Source organism: Rhynchophorus ferrugineus, unplaced genomic scaffold (assembly GCF_030347505.1).
Source record: "Rhynchophorus ferrugineus isolate W39M unplaced genomic scaffold, kcgeb_rfMv2 rfM2, whole genome shotgun sequence".
In the NCBI taxonomy this organism is placed as follows: Eukaryota; Metazoa; Arthropoda; class Insecta; order Coleoptera; family Curculionidae; genus Rhynchophorus; species Rhynchophorus ferrugineus.
Genome location: NW_027472581.1, coordinates 85286676 through 85312177, shown reverse-complemented (window position 1 = coordinate 85312177; position 25502 = coordinate 85286676). Strand labels below are relative to the sequence as shown.

Below are 25502 nucleotides of genomic sequence, written 5' to 3'. Positions count from 1 at the left end.
TTTTTTAACGCGGTCTGCGATTCACAATTTTCAGCTTTAGGCCTACCGATTAGCTAGTGATTAACATAGAGACCATCCAGTCTTGCACAGCCTGGTTACCGACGTCATTTCTTTTGAGATTATGCAGTAGGGAGACAGTAGGACTAGGAAGAAATTATAGAAATCGACAACCTAAGGTACATCTAAGCCCAGGCGAATTTCAACCCACATTTTTAACACATTTATTTTTTTATAAATATTTGCTAGATATTATTTAAGCTGTGTTTAAATTAAAATCGCTTAAACGCGTTAGTTTCTATAATGAAGTTATAAAGAAATAAAACAAAATCCGGTTATCTTGAATATATTTCTTTTTATAAATAAAAATATGTTTGTTTCTTTTGTATGTTTGTGTTTCCATCCATTGGATGAGTATTATCATAGTGATTCTTCCGAATGAAAGAATTTAGACACCATTCTCTTGGCCCTTAATAGGTTTTCTCTTCTTTTCATAAGTAGCTTCTGCGATCCATAATGTTACACAGAATAGGGATAACAATGAGGATGAATGCAATGCGTAAGTATAGGAGTGAGTCTTGTCATGAACTAACCCAATTAAGGGTCCAATGACCAATGAAACAGCTCCAGTAAAGAACATGTTAATGCCATTGGCTCCCGCCACTTTTTCTAAAGGTACATATTTTGGTATAATCACAGATTGGAAGACTGCTCGAGTACCTTTGGTCAGTCCCACTACGGCAATAACGGCAAATACCAAAGTCGCGTTTTGACTCCACAAAGCTAACACTGAAACAAAAATTTCCCTTATACGACACCGTGTATTATGTTTTATATTCAGTACACTTACCAGTTCTTGCCATGCTAGCCACAACCAGCGCCACCCCATACATAAGCTTAGGGGGCGCGTCAAAATAATGTGCCCCCATGGGAACCACCAATCGACCGAGAATGTCGCTAATACTCATCACAGACATAGCTATGGCAGTCTCGCTTCTCTCGAACAACGACAGTTCCTGCAGAATGAACTGTAACATCAGGATGATATTTAGCTCCGAAGCAAAAGTAACGCCCAAACCGAAGACGATGAGAACAAAGGGCACATCCTGGAGAAGGTGGAGGTCAAACGCGTGGAACAATATGCTCCATATGCTTTGAGACTTTTTTGTTGCCTTATCCTCAGTTTTCCCGTTTCCTTTATTCTAAAAAAAGTACATTATGCAACCAACAATATTATAAAAATAATCACAGTCCTAAACTACCACTGTTCAATGAACGTTGAAGTATTTTTGCACCGAATTAGTGTTTGTTAATGTAAATATATGATCGATATGTTTTTTCACTTGTTATATGACTGTTTGGTAATATATATATTATTTGGTAAAATATTAATTTTCTCCGTTATATGGACCTTTGGATCCTTATTTGTAGTGTGGCAGAAAACATGTATCTCAAAGGAAAAATCACTCAGACATTATAAAGTAGTTATGCAGTGCGTTATCTTGCCAGTGTCTTAGTGTAAAATTAGGTAAGTGTCGCTAGATTGGCTCAAACTGTTCATAAAATATTTTAACAACAAGAGTGTTTCAATAACCGTTTTAGGTTGACTTATTTGTGATACTTGTGTTGCTATAGTAACTATTACCATTGTTATATTAACAGAGAAATAGAGATTTAAATCTATAGGAAATTTTGAGGAAATGTTTCGCGACGTCCAACATCTAGATGTCGCTACTTTTAACTTATTCCCTGTGATGCAAAGCCAATGCGATTCAATAATATGTACAAATGGAGGTGGATCAAAAACAAAATTATATAGAAAGTAAATTCAAGGAGTCAATCATATTACTGTTCATAATTGTCACCATTCATTTCTAAACTATCTTACTATATTTGTAGTGCCTATTCGCATTGTACCACCAGGACTACAATCAGGATGTTCGAAGCAAGCGCTGTCGACATTTAAATGAACCCCAGGTAACGGTAAATTTATATCAAGTCATCCAGTACCCATCTTTCTGCATATTCTTACTGTTAATTTCTAAGTTCCATCTGCCTATTCCCTGTTTCCCATTTCCTACTTTCATGTTTCCAGAACCTCAACAAGGATGTTTTCTACATCTGTACAAATTCAAAAAACGGTAGTAATATATTGTATTAGTTTAATAATTAGTACTAAGAGGTTTGTTTTTCAGATTCTCGCAGTTATAACAGTCATTTAAAAATAGTTATCATCTCATAAAACAATACCAAAGAAGGATTAAGCACAAATTTGTTAAAATGTCATCAATTAAGAAATTTAATAACTACCTTGAGGGGATTCTTTTCTTTAAAGAAAAAAATTACCATAAAAAATTAACCAAAAATAAACCATATAGTTTTTTTTAAAATACTCTATGGTTATATTTTTTGAATAAACATTTTAATATATTTAAATCAGTTATTTTCAAACAACGACAATTAGAACAAACAAATTAAATGTCGTTCGCTTCTGAGAGTTAGCATGTAAAGAATATTCCAATTTCTGCATCAGTATCTTTTTAACTTACCTGTTTTTTTAGTAAAATAATAAACAAATAAATCAATATACTAACCTCACTTCTTAAACGTTGTTCTTCGTCGGCTGTGTGCGGATTTTCCACAGGTTTTAGTAAGAAGCATCCAATCAGAGAGAATAGTGAAATTATGAAGAGAAATAGTATCGTAATTTTTCGTCCGAAGTGGCTTAACAATATATCAGTAACTTTAGGCATAAATATTGGGGCCATGCTTGCGCCAGTAACCGATAAACTAGTAGCTATGGTCAGTCTTTTCTTAAAGTAACTATAAGTAGCTAAGTATGTGGCAGGCATCACAGTGCCCTGTCCTATACCTAAAAAAGTTTTGAATGAAATAGGACCCGATAAAAAAAACAACAATCTTACCTGTTAAAATCGAAACTGAAAATATCAAATAAAGGTAAGAAGAAGCAAAACAGGTTAAAAACAGACCCAAACTCATCAGACATGATCCACAGAATGCTATCTTACGCATTCCATATATTTTCAACAAAGGACTAGTAAAAAAACCTGAAATAAGTTGATTAAATTGTGCGAACACCTTCACACAGTTTTCTTACCAAAACAGCAAAACAATGAACTTTGGAGATGAAGGAGGAATGAAGTTTGAGCTGCCGTTATACCCCATTCTTTAAATTCTGCACTGAATATTATCCCAAAGCATGGTATCAAAGTTAGTAGACTTACCTATAATTCTATTTCTGTTTTATCTCTAAAATGCAAATACTCTGTATTTACTTACATTGATGAGGATTATAGCACCAATTATAACCCAACCATATCCACCATCTGGGTAATAAACCTCTGGCTTTTTTTGTTTGACTTGATCACTGTCCATCCTTCCAATCTTGGGTCTGTCTAAAATTGAATGGTCTTTCTCTTACAGCATTTTGTTAAAAGTAGTTGAAACTCTACCAGACAATTAATTTAATCTAACAGTAATGGTTAACAAATAACATTTAAATAATAAATTTTAATCTTAACCAAACAGTTGCTAAGAAAACAGGTATAATATCATTGTACAAACAAATCCTTTTTTGATAATTAAAGAAGAAAATGATCAATGAACATGTATTATTTGCTCAGATTATCTGATCTGATATCTAAAGATATTTAATTCTGATAGTGACATGACAAAAAAAAAACTACAAAATAACTTACCATTTCTCTAAAACTAGGAACTAAACAGTATTTATGCCAGCAATCACGTTTCATTCAGGAAATAAGTTGTTAGGCCAAACTTTGGAAAAATAATTGACTTGTGATATATTTTAACTAGTAAAGAAGATACATACAATAGTTGGTGTTTTATAATAGAGGCTTGCGGGAACAAAATCATCGTTAACTACGTCGGACAAATTCATTTTTATTTATATACTTTTGTTTTGTATGTTAATATTACATAGCGTTGAAAATTATCGACGACAATATTGAAAACAGTCGATAGTGACAAAACAGACTAGTTTGTAGTCAAAAAATTAACCACTGAATTATTTCGCATCCGCTGTATTAATTTTGAGATAGGAAAGTACAGAGATAATTGATTATCTATGCCCTGTATATAATATATAAATTTATATAAGTATATATTCGCTACATTACTTTCAGGGGCAAAAGACAGAACATTAAAATCCAGTCGAATTAAACTGGTCGGACCGAAAATTCCGACTAAACAGTCGATAGTAAATTAGACAATTATAACAGTCGATAGTTGTTTCCAAACGATAGTTCACAACTCTAATATTATATTTTAGTTGTATATTAGGATGCCTATATAGTTTTTGGATAGTATATATTGATACCTGAATTATGCAACACATACTATTAATCTTGAAAAAAGGGAAACACATGACTGAACAATGAGATGGCGCCATAGTAGAACTTTGAAAATTGATATATTGATGATTAGTTTAAAGTTTGTAGATATAACTATTAAAACATTTGTTGACGCTAAAAGCTATTAAAAGTTATTATTAATATTTATTATATTATAATGTTATTGTTTGCTACTTTAAAATATTTATATAATTTTTATTTCCGGCAGCCAGCAATACAAGTAATTATAATTCAAGCTGCATAAGTTTTACTCTATTAAAAACCTTATTTATTATTATTGTGTATTTATGAATGTATAACACCCGTTATGAACATTATTATTATGTTTATAAAACTATATCAGTTTTTTTAGTTTTGTTATATTATTTATCAGCGTAAAGTCATGCGAAAAATTGGCAACTCGACGATAGAGCTGAATTTACCTAAAAAATAGCTTATTGTAAACGAGCCTATTTTCCAGATACAGGTATAATTTCGAGGAGATAACGGATATGTATCGAATTCGAGACGGGAGGTTTTTAGTCCGAATTCGCAGAATTGCCGCAACGGACTTTGTATTTCGATTTGCGGTGTTGCCACGCCTTCAAAACAATCCCATCTGATCGCGTTGCTTTATCAGAACTTGTCTATGGTCGGGGCACCCACAGACCCCATCGATGCTACGTCGAAGGTGGACGGGACGTTCATAGTTTTTGACTATGGCCAACACGGACCCATCGATAATCTTAAATATTTTGTGCAATATAAAGTGCGCGTCTTCATAGTAGACCAACAGTGAAATAAACGGGATTATTCGGTCTACATACATCCATTGAAGAAGATACATGACCTATCTGTGCTTGTACCTGTGATATTTACACAATTATAAAGTGGTAAGTAAAAGTATAATTCGTACTAGTAACAATACATCGCATCGGTCATTCGTTTGCCCAGATAAAGACCAGATATATATTATTTAAAATTAGCTGATGTTCTTGGTGAATAACAAACACCCAGAGGAAAAATTTTTCTCCCAAAAAATCTTTCTTTGTTTTCACTGGAGAGTTGCACCTGAGTGAAAGCAATAACCTGTATAAAAGGGAGAGTTATAAGAACTATAATTTAAAACTAGCGATGGGGTAGGTGTAATTTAACCAGTGGTAATTTTTGTCAGTAACAAAAAAAAATGATGTGTCAAATGTTACACAATATAATTGTTCTATAGTAATTTTAGGTTCGTTAAACCTCGTTAATTAATTACACAGTTTATATGCATACTTAAAAGACCAGTGATGGTAGTATTTTTAATTTTAACCCCATTATTACAGAGCACTGTAATAACCTTTTATCATGTTTGACATTTTATATGAATTTTTCATAGAGGGTTTAATTTAGTGTCTTTTGTTAAGATTTAAAATTAAGAGTTTTTTAAATTAAATTCCTTACAATTAATTAATTAATTTAAGCTACAAAATAACTGATAATAAGTCCATTAATAGCTATCCATTTGATAAAAGTTCAGTATTGCTATTTCAGCTTGAAAAAAATTAATCAGTCAAGGGAATAGAACTTTGGCAAGTAGGGCGAGATTTGTATGGTACCATTCTGGAATGGGTCGTTTGTTATTAATACCAACAATGTTATAAACTGCTTCTATGTGTTCAAAAAATGTATGAAAAAATGGCTATTGACCATTATTATTTTTTAAAATTTTATGGTAGTAACTGAACTATTTTAAAAGACTATATCATATACTTTTATCAGTGAACAAAGCTTACCGTATATTTCAAATAGTTCTCGATTGTCTTTCTGAATTAATTATGTCGTTCAATAAAAGAGAATGAAAGAAACATATTTTTGGAAACCCTACTTAACCCTCAAAAACTATATGCACCAATATATTCGTCTTTAAGAGTGGTACAACATACCAGAATATGCATTCAAAATAGATCTCTGCTTCAGAAATAAGTAGTTCCTTTCAGCAAAACCTCCTAAAAAACACAGAAGTTGCTGGGATCTAGGTCGGGAAAGTACAGTGGGTGGGGAAGCAGTTTGAACTGTACTTCTTTCAATTTAAATATCCTTTTTATCGATGGGGAAGCAGCACTACTTTCTTCTGTATATGAGGCAGTTGTTTTTTTATTTTCTACCCTCAATCAGTCGAATAATGACCTGTTTTATATATTTAATCTTTAAACGTAAAGTATCATTTGTATTTCCTTCGAACTGCCCTAAGCAGTGTTCAGAAACTGGCTTCAAAAGCGATCTTCGCATGTTCAAATTTTTGAGTAAAATTGTAAACACTTTCTGATGTCTAAGGCGTCAGCTGCCTCACACATATTTCCTACAAAAATGTACTTCCTGTATTAATACTTGCCTACTTTGTTCAATCAGAGCAAATGCTGCTAAACAGTTCAGTGTTGTACAACAATGTTTAAAACGTTCGCAAAACATTCCTTGGCTTCATCATTATTTAATCATTAGTACTTATTCAAAAACTATATTTAATTAGCAATATAATCAATTATAACAAGTTGTTATAGTCAAATAATGTAAATTATAAAATGCCAATAGCTAAATAAATAAATAGCTAATAGCTAAAATGCCATGATATTCTGGCACGCATATTTTAGGTTTATTACTATCCAGAAACGTAAAAGTATTGAAATGTCGGAATAAAATCTTGGTGACGTTTTTTTATATATATCTCCTATAAGTCTCCTTTTACTAACGAGGGTTTATCTGCACCGGACCTACTGTTTAACGTAGGCTCCGAACCACGCTCCTCGGCCTTAGAAATCATCCCAGAAGACATCCGGTCTTACCCAGCCTGGTTATTGGCGTGACTGGGATCATTTTCCTTGTCGGATTTTGCACGCTTGTCTAGGACAGTCACAAATATTAAACAATCATCAACATAAATCTGTCACCTTTACCACTGCGCCGACCAAGCCGGCGATGACTGTTTTTGTTAGGTTTATCAATTACGCCATATATTCTAAATCGCTCAAAATTAATTCACCGTGCTTATATAGAAAAATATATATTTAATTTATCGCTTAATTTTATAAATTTGGCTAATGTTCAAATACGCTGATGATTATTAATAGATTGTCACATAAAAAATAATTTGTTCATATTTGAACTTGATATGACATACAGCAAAATAAAAACTAATAACATTGAACCGTTATCAGTCGTTGTCACTCCATTGAAACTAATTAATCTGATGTATGTTTTTGAGGTTATTGATAAATTAATACCAGATGAACCCAGTTAATCTTTCCTGGTGTTTGTTGTGAATTTTTTTATTGTATATGTATTTGTTTTTTAAACATGTTTTTGGAAAATGCTTTTGTTAATTTATCAATAAAGAAGTGAAGTAATGATTACATATTGGTTTTTTAAATAAATGTAGTCATATCTGTTGAATATGTCGATTGTTTGTTGTCTGAATACAAAGTAAAAAGAAATTATTAACATTAGGGCACATAATAAAACAGATAAACTTTAGGATTGTCTATCCGAATTTGGACTGACAAATTTATCATATTAATAACATTGTTATTTACATAATCTTAATTACGTACGCTAACAACATTTAAAAGTTGATTGTTATTTCGCTGATGATATTTGCATTTTAAGTCGTTGTCTTAAAAATTCTTGAGGTCGGACACCTTGATTTGACTTTGATGAGGAGTCCATTGTTATAACTTTGGAGAAATCTCGATCTCGAATAAGTTCACTCAACTCCATTTGACTCAGTCTATGCAATTCATCAGTTTCTTCTTCAAAATCAGGCCAAGACCAAAGTTTATTCAGATCTTTTGTTTCTATACCGTCTTTATTTTCTACTCGCAACCTCATATTGGTGGTCTGGAGATGAACACTGATGGAATACGACGAACAGTTGATATTAGGCATTATGTGCTCTTTATCTTTTGTGAATTTTTTCATTAACAATCTTTTTATTCGTTTTTGTTTTTTAACCATTCTGGTAATATATGGCTGATAAATTAATTTTAAAGGATTTTTAAAATTCGAATCTTTATTGCACTTTAGTGATGCATCTCTTGAGGATGTTCACAACCATATTCTCGTATCTTCATTAAAACCAGATAAAAATAAAAATAGAAGTGTTTTTGTAGTATATTGTGACTGACGATAGAAAGTGTACCTATTTTGACAATCTTATCGCTATTTTAAGTTTTGCTCTACATATCGTGTATTGTATTACGAGCTACTAAAATAGAATGAAACTATTTTATCAGATGTTTACCAATCATTTGCCATTTGAACAAATTGAAATATGCATTGTTGTAAAAAGACTAGTAATAGTGACTAATAAACGTATAGTCATATTCTTGTATGCCTACTTATTGTTAGATGTTTTAAGGGTAGTGATGATGCACTGTTGCAGCTCCTATGGGAACTTCTGCGACATCCAATCTACTCATCAAACATAACTCCTCCTGACTATTGTTGGTACAGATCGATACAGCATTTGGCTATACCACTGTTTCGAAATGCTGAAGAAGTGTGAAAATGGATCCATAATTGGACTGCTGTAAAACCAACATCGTTCTTTCAACATGGTATGGCAATATTGCCAAAAAGATGAGAAAAAGTTATAGTAAACAATGGAGTATTTGGACAATATTAATATATATTAACAATTTTTGTTAATAAAGAAAGTACGATCCGAATAATACGAGGGTCACTATTTATATTTCGGGAATTGGCAATACTGTTGTCATGTGAGTCCATCTGACGGTTCCATCGTAAAGTTTGACATTTTTCACGATATCCATACCCAGAACATTTTGTCGCAAAATCGTCATGTCACCTATTGTCAGATTAAGGCATCCCTAAGCATTAGTTCCACCAGCATATATGGTATTTTAAATGAATACTTAGCTGTGAAGTTATGTTCGCGTTGGATACCACACAATTTGACAATCGCTCAAAAAAAGCTCGTGTCGATTGGTGCAAAGAAATGCTTATGAAATTCAATCGCGGTGCTTCGAAATACGTTTATGAAATCGTGACAGGTGACGAATCATGGATATATTCGTATGAGTTCGAAAGTAAAGAGCAGTTGACTGTATGGGTGTTCCAAGATGAACCAAATCCAACAAAAGTTGTTCGCGTACGAAGCACTTCAAAGAAAATGGTGGCCTGTTTCTTCGGGAAAACTTCGGTGAAATAAGGAAATCAAACAAGAGATGCCGGATTGTTCTTCATGATGACAATGCGAGCTCTCAAACATGAAACCATTTGAGCACTCAAAACATCGAATGGATGGGTCATCCGTCGCACAGCCCTGATTTGGCGCCCATTGACTTCTTTTTGTTGTCTGTGTATCGATCATCGTGGCGAGTACTTTGAAAAACAATAAAAATATGTTCGCAGCTTAACTATTTGTTTTTTTCCTATTCCCGAAATATAAATAGTGATCGTCGTACAATATATAACCGCATACAATCTCAGTTCCTTTTCTATATAATCTCAGTTATCTGCAACAGTGGAGACAGCATAACTTTATGCTTATACTTTTCCAAAGTTTTGAAATTTTTTAACATATTTTGCAATAATTTATGTATTATTTCTGCCTTTATAGTTATCTAGAAACTTTTCTATCAACACAAGACCTCTCCATGCTTCCTTTTCTGAATTATACAGTCACAACTTCTGTAAAGGTTGTATCTTCCCTAAATGTCCGAATTTGAAGCTCATCCCTTTTAACTTTTCCATACTCAACCGAAACTTCAAGAAATGTCGAATATACAGTGGGTGGTTAAATTATTAGAGACAATATTGAGATTATTTAATTTTCTAGTTTAATTAGATTTCTGTAACAAATGATTAGTTGAGAGTCTCTTATATATCATTTATTTGTATCTGTAATCTCTTGGGATCATAAAAACTACAAAAAAATACAAGACAGTTTTGTGCTCTTCGTTTTAGTCATTCTATGTATCGGGGCATGCTCTCATGTTTTCATGTTTTTTTTACATGTTTTCTCATCTTCCTCGAGTTTCGCGTTGTGATGCCATTTTCTGACGATAGTTCCAATTAGCTGCTGCTTGGTGGTCATCCCTTCTTTTTCAATCACTTGTTTGGCTAATTCACACATGTTTTCTATCGGATTCATGTATGGTGATTCCCTTGGCCAATGCAAAATAGTGCTTTTTTTCGCCAAATATGCAGTAATACCTCTGGCTTTGTGACACGGTGTCGAATGATGCATAAAAATGTAGTTGTGATCGTCAGGGAATCATTCATTGATCTACGGTAGTAACCGGATTTGTAGTACTCGCTTGTATCGTCCTGTTTTATTGTTCCTTTTACAATGCATATGCGTTTCATGTCTTTGGACGAGGAAGCAGACCACACCACGATACTAACCGGGTATTTAACCCCCTCTACAAGGGAATCGGCTTGGAATTGTTCACCAGGGCGTCGTCTTATAAAAGAACTTTCACCAATTAAAATTTGGAAGGTTCCTTCGTCGGAAAAGCACACCTGTAAATTAATAAATTAATATCAGAAAATCATTATTGACCAAAATTGTATTGTTCAAAAGGTCGCCGTCCTAATAGATTCTTTTCAACCAACGGTCTCCGCATTGTCCTTTTCGAAATCTCTACACTCTTGTCGTTTATTATCGTAGTCAAATGAACAACGATTTTTGAGCCAGATGTTTTTTTCGATCGGTATGAAGTGTGGTGATTCCTTTTTTGCAACATTTGCCAATACGGTTTGCCTCAGGACGCTTTTCATTACGGATTTTAATTTTAATTTGTTTGACGACACACTTTAAAACTCCAACTATAGCCTCCTGCAGTCTCTCTCTGGGAATGTGTGGAGTACAGTAAGAACGTTTGTATCTTTCTACATATTCCTGGAGACGTGTCCAAAGCCTCACCAATCCTGAAAAGTTGAAAATTTGAGGCAATCGAGTCGAACCATTAATAAAATATAAATTCGTAGACAAAACATAGCGAAAGTACTGGAGCATTACTTACATTTCGATCGTATTGCCACTTCACAAAACCACTAGTAACTAATAATGATACCGGTACCTATTTAAAATAAAATAATCCTTTAATAATACTATCATTTATTCACACAAATATAATAAACTGTAAATGACATAAATAGGAGTACTGGCCCTAATAATTTAGTACAATTAATCAATATTAACAACTTATAATTAACATTGACCATACAGACATATAAAGCAGGTTAAGTGAAAATGTAATCTTTTTTAAATCGATACAAGCCAGTTTGGTGGCGCAGTGGTTAAGGCAACAGGACGGTCCTCCTACTATCGTACTTTATGTTTGTAATTGTAATTGTAAATATGTTTATAGGTAACAGTGGAAAATCTGACAATGAATAAGCATCCCAGTCACGCCAGTAACCAGGCTGGGTAAGACCGGATGTCTTCTGATATGGTCTCTAAGTTGGTCATTGGCCAGGCTTAATGCCAAGGACCGTAGTTCGGAGCTCACGTTAAACGGTGGGTCCAGTCCAAATAAACCCTCGTTGGTAAAAAGGAGACTTTAAAATACATCAAAAAATCAATACCAGCTGGATTAGGTTTATTGTAATTCATTTTTTGATATTTTTATAGCATCGTTGTGCTGAAGACATATTTCAAGTTATCCAGAGCATTTTTTTCCTGAGCTGTACATTTTTTTCCAAATAGATTTCTAACTCTACTATTTTTATGTGATTTCCGAAAGTCGAAAGGTTATTAATCTCTTTTCTTTTAGTCATCATCGATCTTTATTTTATTTGAATATAGAAAACGAAAGGGCAACGTCCTCAATAAAATAGGATGTTTTATTATTGTTTTGTTGTTTTTTTTGTGCGTCGGTTTTGTCGTAGCACTAGGGATAAAATTATGCGAATTGGAGGTGCCTTTTCCTCGTTCCACAACGCGGAAATTTCCACTAGTCAGCTGTGGCGACGGCGGAATGCGCGCGCTCGGTCATATGACCACCTCAAGCGATCGATCCTTGTCTGACCGTCTCTGCCTCGTCGTGGAGACCACAGTGGAAGCCTTTGGAGATAGATAGAAAGAAGAAACACGAGTTGGTGCATCGTTTCGTCTAAAAGGAACCAGTGCTCACACACTGTGAGATGCGTACGTATTGTCCCTCATTGTTTGTAATTAATTTTAAGCTTTCGTTTTCGTCGCTGGCTACCTCGACCATCCGCAACATCAGATACCGTCAGCTCGGATGGGACGAAATTCTATCGATCCGCTGCACCTTCACCTGATTTTTGTCCTTTCTTTGACCTAAAAAGGACCGATTATCACGGCTATCGATTAGAAATGTCTCCCGACATCTGATTAGGATCGGTTCTTTCTTTCTAAATTACTTTTGGGGTAGTTATCGTGAACGTTTAGGTAGTTTCGTCGACGGAAATTTACCATATTCGGTCGGAATTACCGAAATAAACCCATCGGTTTTTGTTAGAGACCTGTTTTAAGTCAGTCGAGATCCTGTTGATCCGTAGGGTGCATAAATGGTTCGTTAACATTAACAAAAACTGTTGGTTAAAGTTATTGCATTTCGATTCTTTACTGTTTCGCAATATGTTTTAGTATTTACATGTCTATAGCTATTTCCATTAATTGTATCGATATTTTTGTCTGATATCATCATTTATGGAAGCCAATTTTAAACAAGCATTTTAGTTCGTAAGAATTTATTCAGTTTTGAACATATTTTTATTTAAATCTTAACATTTTCAATTAAAATGTTGATATAGATGGAAATAACTTCCTGTTCCTGATTGAATCCTTCCTGATTAAGAATATTTAGTCTTATTTCTTCTTCCTTGAGAATGTATGTAGTTCAGATGATCGGTCATGACTAATTAATTCAAACATTTGTTTAATTATCCGATTTTTATAGAAAATATTATAAATTAGTATGAAATGGCTTCATTCCAATCAACTTTCTTTAACAAGAAAGTTGTTACAGATATATCTTTTGGTTATTTTTATTTATTGTAACGATATCATCGCTTATTGAAGCCAATTTTAAAAAAGAATCTATTGAGTCGAATATTTATGTAGTTCAAATACTAAAGTTCTTTTAAATCTTAAGATTTTCCTGTTTGTTTTGTGTTTCAAATGCATTTCTGTGGTTGAGATAATTTTGTATTATTTCGTCAATTATGTCGCTAATCTTGCTATTAATTTTTGTTCCTTGAGAATGTATGTAGTCTAGACCTTCAATCATGATTAATTAATTCAAACTTTTCTTTCTTGTATTGTTTAAATAGTTTTATATGATCGATTTTTGGTGATAATTATAAAGGACGATATGTGTTAATTTTAATTCTTGAGAATGTATTCAATTTTGATCATCTGTCTTATCTAACACTGTTGATATAAACGAAAATAGTATTATACCAGTCAAAATTCCTATTTATTTTTTTTGTTATATATAATCAATATATATTCATGTTTTCTTTGCTCGCCTATTACTTTATTATTTTATTATTATTATTATTATTTTGCAGAAATATTTTAAGTTAAATGCAGTTAATTTTAGTTCTTTAAAAATACTTGTTGTTTCTAAAACTTAGTCAATTTAAATATTCATAAATTTCTGTAGTTATAATAAAAATATTGCTATAAACAGATTTTAGGCCAGCTAGAAGTCCCGTTTGCTCTATTTTATTTCATACTGTGATATATTTTTGCTACTGAAAGCATGAAAGGACATTTTTATTTCAATAATTTTTTCAATTTTTGTTTGATAACATTTTGGTTTTAACCACCAGTCAGTTCTAATACAATACAATTATGCCTGTAGATTTTTACTCAAAATATTGATACGGAATTTTTTTTTCTAATTTTAAATTCGTTCTCTTTCATTTCATGAACAAATGTTCATGTTTTTTTTTCATTCTATGTCTGATTTTATCTATTGAAGGTATGAAAAACAACAATGCTGGTAATACTGATTCTTTAACAATTGATCTTGCATTCAAATTACGCGATATTGTCACAGAATACTTGATTTTAAAATAAATAAAACAGTCATTTGTTCATTAACACCTGTTTTTGGGTCAGTATATGTTTCGTTAAATGGTTAACTTTTAGGTAGAAATGGAAATGAGACAAATTACAAAATATATTGTTTTCGAAACACTTTTAAAATTACTTTTATATCCGATTATTACTTATACATCAATATTTAATATTATAAGAAATTGTGCGAATTTGTGGTGGCCAACCATACAAATATTTTTACAGTGATATTAACTAAAAATAGATTTTCTGCTAACATGCGTATTGTGAAATAGCTTTGTGATATAATAAATGGCTTAAAATGATATGGTAACACTGCATTAAGTATTTCTGAATGTAGATTCATATCAATTATTTGACGTTAGGCTTTGCTTTCATTCACTAAAAAGTGCACTGTTAAAACCCATTCATGTATTTGTAGATTTCACTCGATCTTTCACAGATCCTTACTAATTTCTGTTGAAATACTTTATTGCTACAATATTTTCTATAATTCCAAATATCTAGTTGTATTGGGAAAGAAAAATATACATTATTCCACATTGTATTATGTCGTTTTATATAGTTTTTTTTATTTTATTCTCCATTGTTTGGTCCAGTGCATTAGTTTATCGCTGGCTGTAGTATCTTTATGGATGTTCCTTGGGTTTTGTCCACTGCTAACAGTACTGTATCGACTGTAAATGCAGCTATCATAATTCCTTCGAGTTTTGGAATGACACCAGTATAAAGCAGGTAGAGGAAATATCTCAGGCCGCTGCATTAAGACACTTCTGCTTATATTCCTTTTAGTTCAGAATATTCTTCTGGTTTAATTCTGAAGAGTCTATTGCAGATATGTGATGTTGCAGATATCTAGCCCTGTTGCCAAACTTTATCGAACACTTGCTACGTCCAGGAAAACTGCAGAACATATTTGTTTTTCTTCCAAAGAGCACTCTTAGTCTTCACGTTTAGTCTTCTTAATTGCTCTCCAAGGTCTCTTTATATGCTGATGGTCCTTGAATGTAGGTGTTTACTGGATCTTTTTTTATATTTTGAATTTCTCGCCTAAATCTTTGAGTTTTACTGTTAAAGATTGTCTTAGCTGCAGACCCTAGTTTGTTGCCTCTTGCTTATGGCTACTCCTTTTTTAAAACTAGTTCTCCTATTTTTGCTGAGTAGTTTACACCTTTATATATGTGTAATCACTTTGGCATCTTGGCATGCTACTCTTTCAATAACTTTTAAACCTTTTCAATATATATTTTTTTATTATTTAATTATTACATTGTTACTAGTCGTTTCCAACTAACCTACAATTTGTCTTTATGATAACTTAAATCTAGGTATATAACTAGGAGGACCCGTATGCCCTATCTCAGTCTCTGGCGAAATAATGTTTATACATGTCACTTCTGTATTTTTTTATTATATGCACCTCACTACACAACACTACACAAGATGAGATGGTTTGATTCTATTGACTTTGTGTCCTGCTCTGGTGGTATCCAAAAGTTGCAATACTTCAAATATTCTCATGAGAATGGAGTGTTTTCTCATGCCCCCTAGGTATTCTCTTAATTTCTTTACTGACTGAGTACCTGAAGCTCTCGATGTAGATAGTCAGTCCTGTAGAATTTGGGTGCGCATACAATACCACTCAGAATTTTGTTCTAAAAAAATGTATTTTGTTTATGTTACTCTTTGCAGAATATCCCCATAATTGAAATCCGTATGTCCATATAGGTCTCAGTATTTGCTTATATAATAGCAATTTATTATGTACTGATAGTTGTGATTTTCTTCCAATTAGCCAATACATTTTCCTATATTTCAATTTCAGTTTTTTCTTCTTTATATGTTCTTTCCAGAGAAGTTTTGCATCAAGATTCATTCCGAGATATTTAGCATTGTTGCTATATGGAATGATAGTATTATTTAATGTTATTGGTGCTTGTACGGTCAGATTGTAGGTTAGCTGCACATGCACAGGTTTACTTTCGTTAATTTTTATTTTCCAAATTTGTGTCCAATTATTTATATTGTCACTTGCCCGTTGTAATTTTCGTGTGGCTTCTTCACTATTGTCTTCATATATAATCGCAGTATCATATCAGCAAATGCAGCTGTCGTAATATTCTCCATTTGTGGTATATCACAAGTGTAGAGTAGATAAAGCATTAGTCCTAGTACACTTCCTTGTGGTACACCTGCTTTAGCTTCTTTTATTATAGAGTAAGCTTCTTCTTGTTTAACTCTAAACATTATGGCTGTAATGTACGATTTTAGTAGTTCGGTGTGTTGTTTTGGTAACATATTCTGTAGTTTATGAACAAAGCGTTCATGCTAAACCTTATCGAAGGCTTGTGCTACATCTAAGAATACGGCTGAGCATAGGTGTGTTATTTTCGATTATTCCCGTATTGTTGGAACTATTAAAGAGTTACGGCTATATAAGGAGATACAGTTTAGATAAAAACGATTAAGAATAGTATGATTACGTAAAATTATATTTTACACTTTTTGTAGAGAGAACAAATTTTCAGAGGCTTTATCCGAAGGTGGTATATACCTTGAAAAATTAATAATAATTAAATTTGAAAATTTCATCCCAATATAGATTAATAATATCTGAGAATAACAAGAATCGTCGGTCTGTTTGAAAAATATTTAGAATCTCGAAATCAGCTTTTGGTTTAATTTGATATCTGCTGAACAGAGAACCACTAACAAAAATTGTTCTTGCTTTAGGACTGAAAATAAATGGTATGATTCTGGAGACATAGTATATTGTACTAGAGGTAATTCTTCTTCTAAGGTTATTACGATTTTTATGTAAATTTTAGTGGTTTTAACTTCTAATTCAACTCAGGTTTTTTTAATAAATGCATTTGTAACTAACCACTAACCGAATATTGCAGGTAATAAATACGTTAATTTGCGCATCAACAGCTAAAATGAATGTTTCATAGAATATTAAAAATTATAGAATAGCTTCATAGAATTTTAATTTCTCATTTGTTGGCAAGTTATTAGTTCCCACATGATACATAAAACAAAGTTGAAAACAGTAGATTAACGAAAGCCAAAGAAGGTAAATTAAAGATTCAAGGGCCAGTTTTCAGATGGACATAAAATATATAAAATAATGGTTTGAAATAAATAAATCTGTTGACAAGAAAAAATTATGGCTACTGTTTAAAACACCCAAGAGTTTGTATGTTGAATAAATAAGATGAGATTCAGCGATAATTAGGTGAGCAATATGGATAAAAGATAAAGACTATATGAATACATAAATGTAGTAATGAAAATTTGCAGTGGTTAAAATAAAACTGACTACATAACTTGTATAGATGCAACAGATAGGACCAATAAAAGAAATTACGAATTATTAACAGTATGTAACATTGTATTAATGTAATAAGATATGTGACTATATGACATTTTGTTCTTTGAACTTACGTATCAATTATTTTGATCATTTACTTCATAGACCTAAGTTTTGAAAAATAAATAGTTAATTTAATGATTGCAAATATGTTTCTTTAATATACATTTCTAAATTGTGAAAAAATAAATTGCCTAATAGTGTTCGTTATTGTTTTAATATACATACTAAAGTGAAATATTAATTTCAAAGTTATTTTATTCATATATTCTCTGTTTTAATATACGAACATGTATTACTTTATTTATTAATCCATTTTTATGTTTATAACATAAAAGTAAAGAAAGAGCATCTATACTTATAATTGATGCTCTGAAGTTGTTACATTTCTGAATCTTACTTATGCTATTTTGTTATTATATTCAGTGGTGTAGTACAAGAGTTCTTGGTTGCTTGACTTGGGCGAATTTTGTTTTATTGGAATTTGTTTATCGCTAGCGCATATTACACAAAAAATGTATGCCTAACAATTATTTCTCGATATAAGCTTTAACCATGTCAAATTTCACACCTCCAGGTGTCGTTTTCTGATGATACTTAAAGAATATCGATATTTTTTTTTTGGGCAATATATCAATATTTTTATTAGTGTTGGGAACTATCGCCTGAAAACAGTCGAAATAGTCGATAGTCGCAAAACAGTCGAAACAGTTGATAGTCAAAAAACTAGCGACTAAATATAGAAATTACTATTAAATATCTCCAAAGTAATTTGGAGATATGTTGTTTGTTCAATTCGTGATGTCAGACGAAGATGTACGAATCCTTTCCTGTATAAATTGTGAGAGAGGAAAGGACGGAGATAATTGCTTGGGGCAGTAAATTTTATATGTGTTTATATTTTCAAACGGCAGTATAAGCGAGACGGAGATGTATAAGTTGCTTCACGAACTAACTTTAAAAAAGAAAAGGAAAAAATAATTACTGAATACTATTAATACTATTATAATAATAATACATAACATGCAATTTATATTTTAATTTTAAACGAAGTGGAATTACTTTTATATTTGAATGTTCTGAGGATCTGTAAAAAGGAATGGAATTTTTCTAACAAATGTTTTATTGTATTTTAATGTGTTAATTGCTATTTTAAATAATCTACTATAATAAATACTCATAACAGCACTTAAACAAAACCTGAAAACTAAAAATGTACAAAAACCATAAATACTATATAAAAGTTAAACATATACCTAATCATAGAAAAAAAAACTAATCCATGACATAATTAAAATGATCTAAATGAAATGAAATAAATGCTTTATTTATTATTGAACGGAATTATTTTTGAACAAAAATCGAGAGAGTAATCCAAATATTACGTATTATTGCCATAAAAACAGTCAAAAGTATTTTACTATTTATCATTCACAATTTTAAACGTTTTATCCTATTACATTAACATTCTTGCAAAATATTGTTGGGCATAAATTGGGTACATTTTTGTCAAGGTCGCGGCTAGGACGATAGAGTCAGAACGTTAAAAATCAGTCGAATGAAACAAGTACAACCAAAAATAGTAACTAAAAATACGACTGAAACAGTTGATGGTAAATAGTAACAAAATCAGTGGGACCGAAAATAGCGACTGAAAACAGTCGACTGAAAGAGTCAGTGGTAAAAAGTAGTAAAATCAGTCGAACCAAAAATAGCGACTGAAACAGTCGATAGTAAATAGTAGTCAGTTACTAAACAGTCGATAGTCAATTCTAGTCGATAGTTCTCAACACTAATTTTTAGTCAAAATATCGAGGTATCTATATTGATCGTCGGTATATATCGATGTCATTATAGGAAAATTACAATTATAACAATTAAGATAAAACAAGTGTCATAGTAACGAGTACTATATATGTTATGAATGTTTGTATACAAAAGATTATTTAAAATAATATATGATGGATTATCATATGTTTTTCGTATAACACAATATTTGATTTTAATATCACGACAATTGACAGTGAAAATTAGCAGGAGTCTGCTGGGGATCGTCACAATATTTTACCAACTGATTAGGTTCGATTTGCTGCCTCGATAAAAACAAACAAAATTGTTATAATTAACAATAAGCGTCAGCATATTCTAAATTGTTGTTCTGGTCGGTAACTCACATTCCGTTTCGTACGTTACCCATTTACCCGACCGTATGTCTCGACGAGTCTACGTCTGAAAATGACTCTGTATATTCATCGGATTTGAGGTGTTAATTTACCATTCTTCATGAGTGTTAAGCGTGTTCATTCTCCTTTATCTATTTATTGGAATGTCTAAAGTGGATAATTGACGATAATAATTTCGATGATAATAGCGCAGGAAAAAATAAACACATTATAACTTGAACTGCGAGAAAACTTGTTGATATTGATCAGTGTCAGTTCGAAATCAATCCAGTAATATTCTCGCCATATCGATGACATTGTTGTAAGTATTATACGTGATATATGGTACCTGATTATGTATTAGATAGTTGGTTTCATATTATTTTGTACGATTTGCAATGTTTTGTTTGTATTATCTGTTTTATTTTCATATTATTACATAGGATATTTTATATTACATTGTTGGTATTTATAAATAGATCTATACAATAGTTAAAACTACAAAATAACTGTGCTTTATTTTTTAAATTATTAATTGATTCTGTGGTATTATATTATTTAATATTATTGAATTGTTAAGTTGTTATAATTATTCATATGCTTTTATTATATAATAGATCTAAAGCTCTAGATTTCTAAGTAAAATTTTTTAACAATTGATTCTCTTTTAATTATACAAAAGGTGCAACTATTGTCGAATCACTTCCCATTTTTGTTCTTTATTAGATCGAATGTTCTTAAATAACACCCTAGATCTGGTTAAAATAATATGTTGTGTTTATTTAGCTGTTCTGATAGTTTTTATTTTTCTAGCTCGATTCAGACATAATAAGATTCCTCGAAAGTATTCGCCATTGGTGGTTTTAGATGATTGTTAACGGTCTTATATAACAGGTCAATTGAAAAGTCCCCGGCCTAACATAGTAAAACACATTTTTTTGGCAAAATTAGTTTTTTTTATTCAACATAATTCCCTTCAAGGGTGATACACTGATTATAGCGACCCTCCAACTTTTCGATGCTATTTTTGTAGTACGATTTGTCCTTTGCTTCAAAATAGGCCTCAGTTTCGGCAATCACCTCTTCATTCGACGAAAATTTCTTCTCAGTGAGCATTCTTTTGAGATCTGAGAACAGGAAATAGTCGCTGGGAGTCAGATCTGGATAATATAGTGGATGAGGAAGCAATTCGAATCCCAATTCATGGATTTTTGATACCGTGCATTGTCTTGGTGAAGCAGCACTTTCTTTTTCTTGAAATGCGACCGTTTTTCGGCGATTCCGTCCTTCAAACGGTCCAATAACGCTATGTAGTAGTCGCTGTTGATGGTCCTTCCTTTTTCAAGGTAGTCAATGAAAATTGTTCCATGCGCATCCCTAAATACAGACGCGTGCAGTCCACACGGATGACTGTCGATTGGAAACTCGGGTTTATTATGCTTGATCACCAACTCGTCGTTGTTTTTCGTCAAAAGTGAGCTCGCGTGGCACCTACTTTGCACAGAGCTTTCTCATACCCCAATATTCGTGAATTATATGATTCAATTGATATCTTTAGAGTGTCTGCTATTTCATACAATTTCAATTTACGGTAATTCAAAATTATTTTGTAGACTTTTTAAATGTTTTCGTCGGCAACAACCTCTTTTGGGCGTCCACTGCAAGTTCACCGTCTTCGGTTCTCATTTCACCACGTCTAAACTTAGCATACCAATCCTTGATGGTTGATTTGCCTGGGGCAGTATCCCGAAACCCGGCATCAAGCCCAGTTTTTGCTTCAACTGTATTTTTTTCCTTCAAAAAGCAATATTTTATCAAGACGCGAAATTCCTTTTTATCAATTTTTTTCACAATAACAAAAGTTGCTTCACTCAAAATGCTAATTCACAAACTAATGATCCTACAGCTGTGAAATTTATACACGCGTCTTTTGAGGGTTAGGACTGACTAAAAAACATATGGATTTAATTCTAGTAGCGCCATCTATATTCCAGGCCGGGTACCTTTCTTTTAACCTGTTAATATATAGACGGATTAAACACTTTATTATTTGTTATTTATTATTTTATGCATTTGAAGAACCTGCTTCACCTGATTTCATCTTATGTTTTTGTTTTTAGTAATGTCTCTTGCAATTGAAACAATGCCAGTTTTAGACGTTACGAGAAAGGGCATAAAGGATGAATATGTTTCTTTTAGTTCCGAATCTGAGTATTTCTTGAATATGGATGATGATGAGCATGATGGTTGTCACTCCAGTTGTCATCTGTGTCAAATTTAATATATTAAAATCGATTCAGGCGAATTCCAAGCAAATATACTATTCTTATAATCGAGCTTATTATCGTTTTCTTTGCACCATATTATATTAGATCTACACGATTATTGTGTTTTTCTTATCATTTATATGTTAATGTTATCGTTACCTCGTTATCAATCCAGTTCGAATTGGAATTTCTAACAGCACAGTTTCTATTTATTGAGAGATATATATATATATATATAATATATATATATATGTATATGTATATATATATATATATATGTATATATATATATATGTATATATATATATATATATAGTATATGTATATATATAATATGTAACCGGCTCTCGAAAAGAGTGTCTACTTCTCAATGAATACATACTTTATTTGACATGTATATCATTTTTTACTAGTTCATAGTTAATATAGTCTATTAGTTACAGTGCTCTTCTATAACTGTACATATTTTTGGCATAGATGGGTTTCTTTCTGATATAATATCCATATTAATAAAGTAAAAATCCTTCAAAAGACTGAATGTGGCTATTGATAGTAAGAGGTGACGTTTTTTGTTTGATTTAATGCGACTTATTGCTGCTTTTGACGATCGGCCATCATATTTTCGCATCTAAATATATATAAAAGATTCTTCATATATGAGTTACATTATTTATTTACAGTCCTTTTTATTTTACAACACTTGCATTTCCGTATTTTATTGCAAGTGAATAACTGGACCAAAATTAATGTGACAATGAAACGTGTTGTTCATTGCTGAACGGTAATTTATTATGTTGAAACAGTTTATGTCATTTCTATTAATGTAGTTTTGGTTACGTAACGTATTTACCTTCAATGAATCATGTTGGTTCTTATGTTTTATGGTATTTTGTTAAAGTGTCAGACTACATGGTGCCTATTAAATATTTCTATGAATAAAGTTAGTGAATAATTCAGGATACAGTTTCCCGATAAACGGTTATATAGGGTGTTCTAAAATTGATGCGTAATTTTAATTAAATACAAAATAAGATAAGATTCACCTCTTTTTTCGAAAAATTATCGCAACCACATTGCATAACTGTTGATATATCTCTTTAATTTCAAATAATTCTTTAAAATTAAGTGAATTTAAATTTTATTATCTAAGGGCCATCATATGAAGGCTCCAAACGTAACAGTTTAGATGATTAACGCTATAGTATGAACATAAGAGTCCTGATTTTGTTTATAAGGATGATTTTGTTGGAAAAAAGAACTGTCTTCGCTACCATACTTACAAATGACAAATGAAATCATATATAAGTTTTGGGGCACTGTCTATCCAGTAGGTATTTTGAATTCTAAAAACGTCTTATAATCATATTTAAAATTTTGTTGTTTGTAATTTACTAGAACTTAATAAATAACCTGTAGATTAGTCCTTTATTTTGAGTTTATAGTGACCTAAGATACTCTCACATGTATCTATGTTATTCAATCAAAACAAATCGCGTCACAAATGACTTTGAATAAATAGATTTTCAACATAATAATTGTATATAATATATAAGAATTCCCAAGGACGTCCTCTTATCATTTTAGATAAAACGAGCTAAAAAATGTCTCATTCGATTGTCACCCTGGTGATACTTTGAACTACAGATTGTAAACGGTGCTCTACAATCTGGTAGACGAAATAATATTGTAAAAAATCAGTCTTACTCAGGTTTATAGCTTTTATATATTACTAGCGACCCGCCCCGGCTTCGCACGGGTGCAATGCTGATACTAAATTAAATAAATACACTACAGAAAAAATATGAACGTTGTATATAAAAACATAGCGGCCCGCTCCGACTTTGCACGGGCATAAAATATATATGCCTATGTCACTCAATGAAAACATGATTAAAATCGATCCAGTATTTTTGGTTCATTCATTACTGCCCTTGGCCTGCACGCATTAAATTTGGAGTAAAACAATTCCTCTTCCCCTATACTTACTATGAAGATTTCCTGCTATCTTTGGAATATCTAAATTCATACAATTTTTATTACATTACACATTTTTAAACGCAAATTTTAAATTTGTAATATCTCCGAAAATATTTGTTTAATTTACATGCTGTAAGGAACCATATTGATCTATATTAATTGCACACTGTATTTAAGGTACTTAATTCGATAAGGATTAATGCCGTATTGCTTAAAATAGCTTCGTAAATAAGCCATTTTCTCACGTAAAAAGTAAACAATAAAAATGGTTAATGTGGGTTATCCCTAAAAGATAAACATATACCATCGCGGACTTTTTTGTAGACCTTTTTATGGTGTACAATACTGTAGTACATTAATTTGATCTAACTCGTAGGGTTAGGCAGCGTTTTTGCTAATTGCTAAATAAGCCTAAAAAAATAGGTTAATTTACGACATCACGTTAGAAACCTCTAAAATTAGCAATGTTGCCTTAGCATATTATGCATGTATTATACATATAAACCTTCCTCTTGAATCACTCTATCTACTGAAAAAAACCGCATCAAAATCCGTTGCGTAGTTTTAAAGATTTAAGCGCACATAGGGATATAGGGACAGAAAAGGCGACTTTGTTTTATACTATGTAGTGATTAACATGGTTCTTTCAGATAAATTGAAGCTAAATAATTAATTAATTAGCCTAATAAAACTTCTTCGTTTTATTCTATTATTATACCTAGTTATGGGTTTGATTAACTAAGGTAATCAACTTTAATCATTTTTTTATCAAAAACACATTTTCAAATATTCAATATAAATCAAGTATTATTCCTTGTGTCTTAAAGTGTGGACTTTTTTAAATTACATTTTGCATTATATTAGTACAATCTTAGAGCGTAATCTTGGATAATTTTGTAGATCCAGTTCCTGAATGGATCCATCGAGTTAAGTTTGATTTACTTAGTTTTTTTGTTTGGCATGATGTTTACAATTTCACCTAGCAACGAGATGGATGCCTAGGTATTCTTCTTGAGGAATTGGGCCTCCCTCAAGTTACATCATTAGGTTTTTGTCTTTTTATCATAATATAGAAATGACATGGACAGATTTCGAGCTATTATCTGTACTTTCCAGTCTCTATCCATTTGTGGATCTTGTCGACTGTTATTTGTACTTTTCCCATAGCTCTAGGTAAAGATATATCTTGTCATAATGACTGTGTCGTGTCGTTTCTATAACCATTGTTACTCTGCACTTGGTTGATTGTTGAGTGGTGATTTCGAAATCCAAACAGAAAATCTAGTTTTTTAT

General features: G+C 31.8%; 2 protein-coding genes across 15 annotated transcripts in view; one reads left to right on the top strand and one right to left on the bottom strand.

Moving 5' to 3' along the window:
- Positions 1 to 329: 329 nt before the first annotated feature.
- LOC143191542 (monocarboxylate transporter 13) lies at positions 330 to 3991 on the bottom strand. 7 transcript variants are annotated; one of them, XM_076396725.1, is made up of 8 exons: positions 3851 to 3991; positions 3717 to 3795; positions 3298 to 3466; positions 3116 to 3242; positions 2922 to 3065; positions 2592 to 2869; positions 848 to 1199; positions 330 to 786 (listed from the first exon to the last, which is right to left on the bottom strand). In XM_076396725.1, the coding sequence occupies exons 3-8, from the start codon at positions 3391 to 3393 to the stop codon at positions 446 to 448; spliced, it is 1338 nt and encodes a 445-aa protein (XP_076252840.1). In that variant the 5' UTR covers positions 3394 to 3466; positions 3717 to 3795; positions 3851 to 3991; the 3' UTR covers positions 330 to 445. The 7 variants fall into 7 exon arrangements, with proteins under 7 accessions (XP_076252840.1, XP_076252842.1, XP_076252844.1 ...); XM_076396727.1 differs by having other exon boundaries at positions 3298 to 3434; XM_076396729.1 differs by having other exon boundaries at positions 3116 to 3250; positions 3298 to 3413.
- Positions 3992 to 5015: 1024 nt separating this feature from the next.
- The window catches only part of LOC143191541 (monocarboxylate transporter 9), a 49253-nt gene continuing 28766 nt past the window's right edge, over positions 5016 to 25502 (top strand). For 3 of the 8 annotated variants that reach the window (XM_076396715.1, XM_076396721.1, XM_076396722.1), the window contains exon 1: positions 5035 to 5263. The gene's annotated coding sequence lies outside the window, so the exon portion shown is untranslated. Of the gene's footprint in view, positions 5264 to 12401; positions 12526 to 16543; positions 16557 to 20150; positions 20288 to 25502 lie in introns of those variants that run through there. The other 5 variants (XM_076396720.1, XM_076396718.1, XM_076396717.1 and 2 more) reach the window with 4 other exon arrangements.

Bases quoted from the DNA above. Each gene is read 5' to 3' on its own strand.
- LOC143191542 (XM_076396725.1), bottom strand. From the start codon at position 3,393: ATGGACAGTGATCAAGTCAAACAAAAAAAGCCAGAGGTTTATTACCCA. The intron at 3,066-3,115 runs GTAAGAAAACTG...AACTTATTTCAG, and splicing joins TTCATTGTTTTGCTGTTTTG to GTTTTTTTACTAGTCCTTTG. The intron at 2,870-2,921 runs GTAAGATTGTTG...AAACTTTTTTAG, and splicing joins TTCAGTTTCGATTTTAACAG to GTATAGGACAGGGCACTGTG.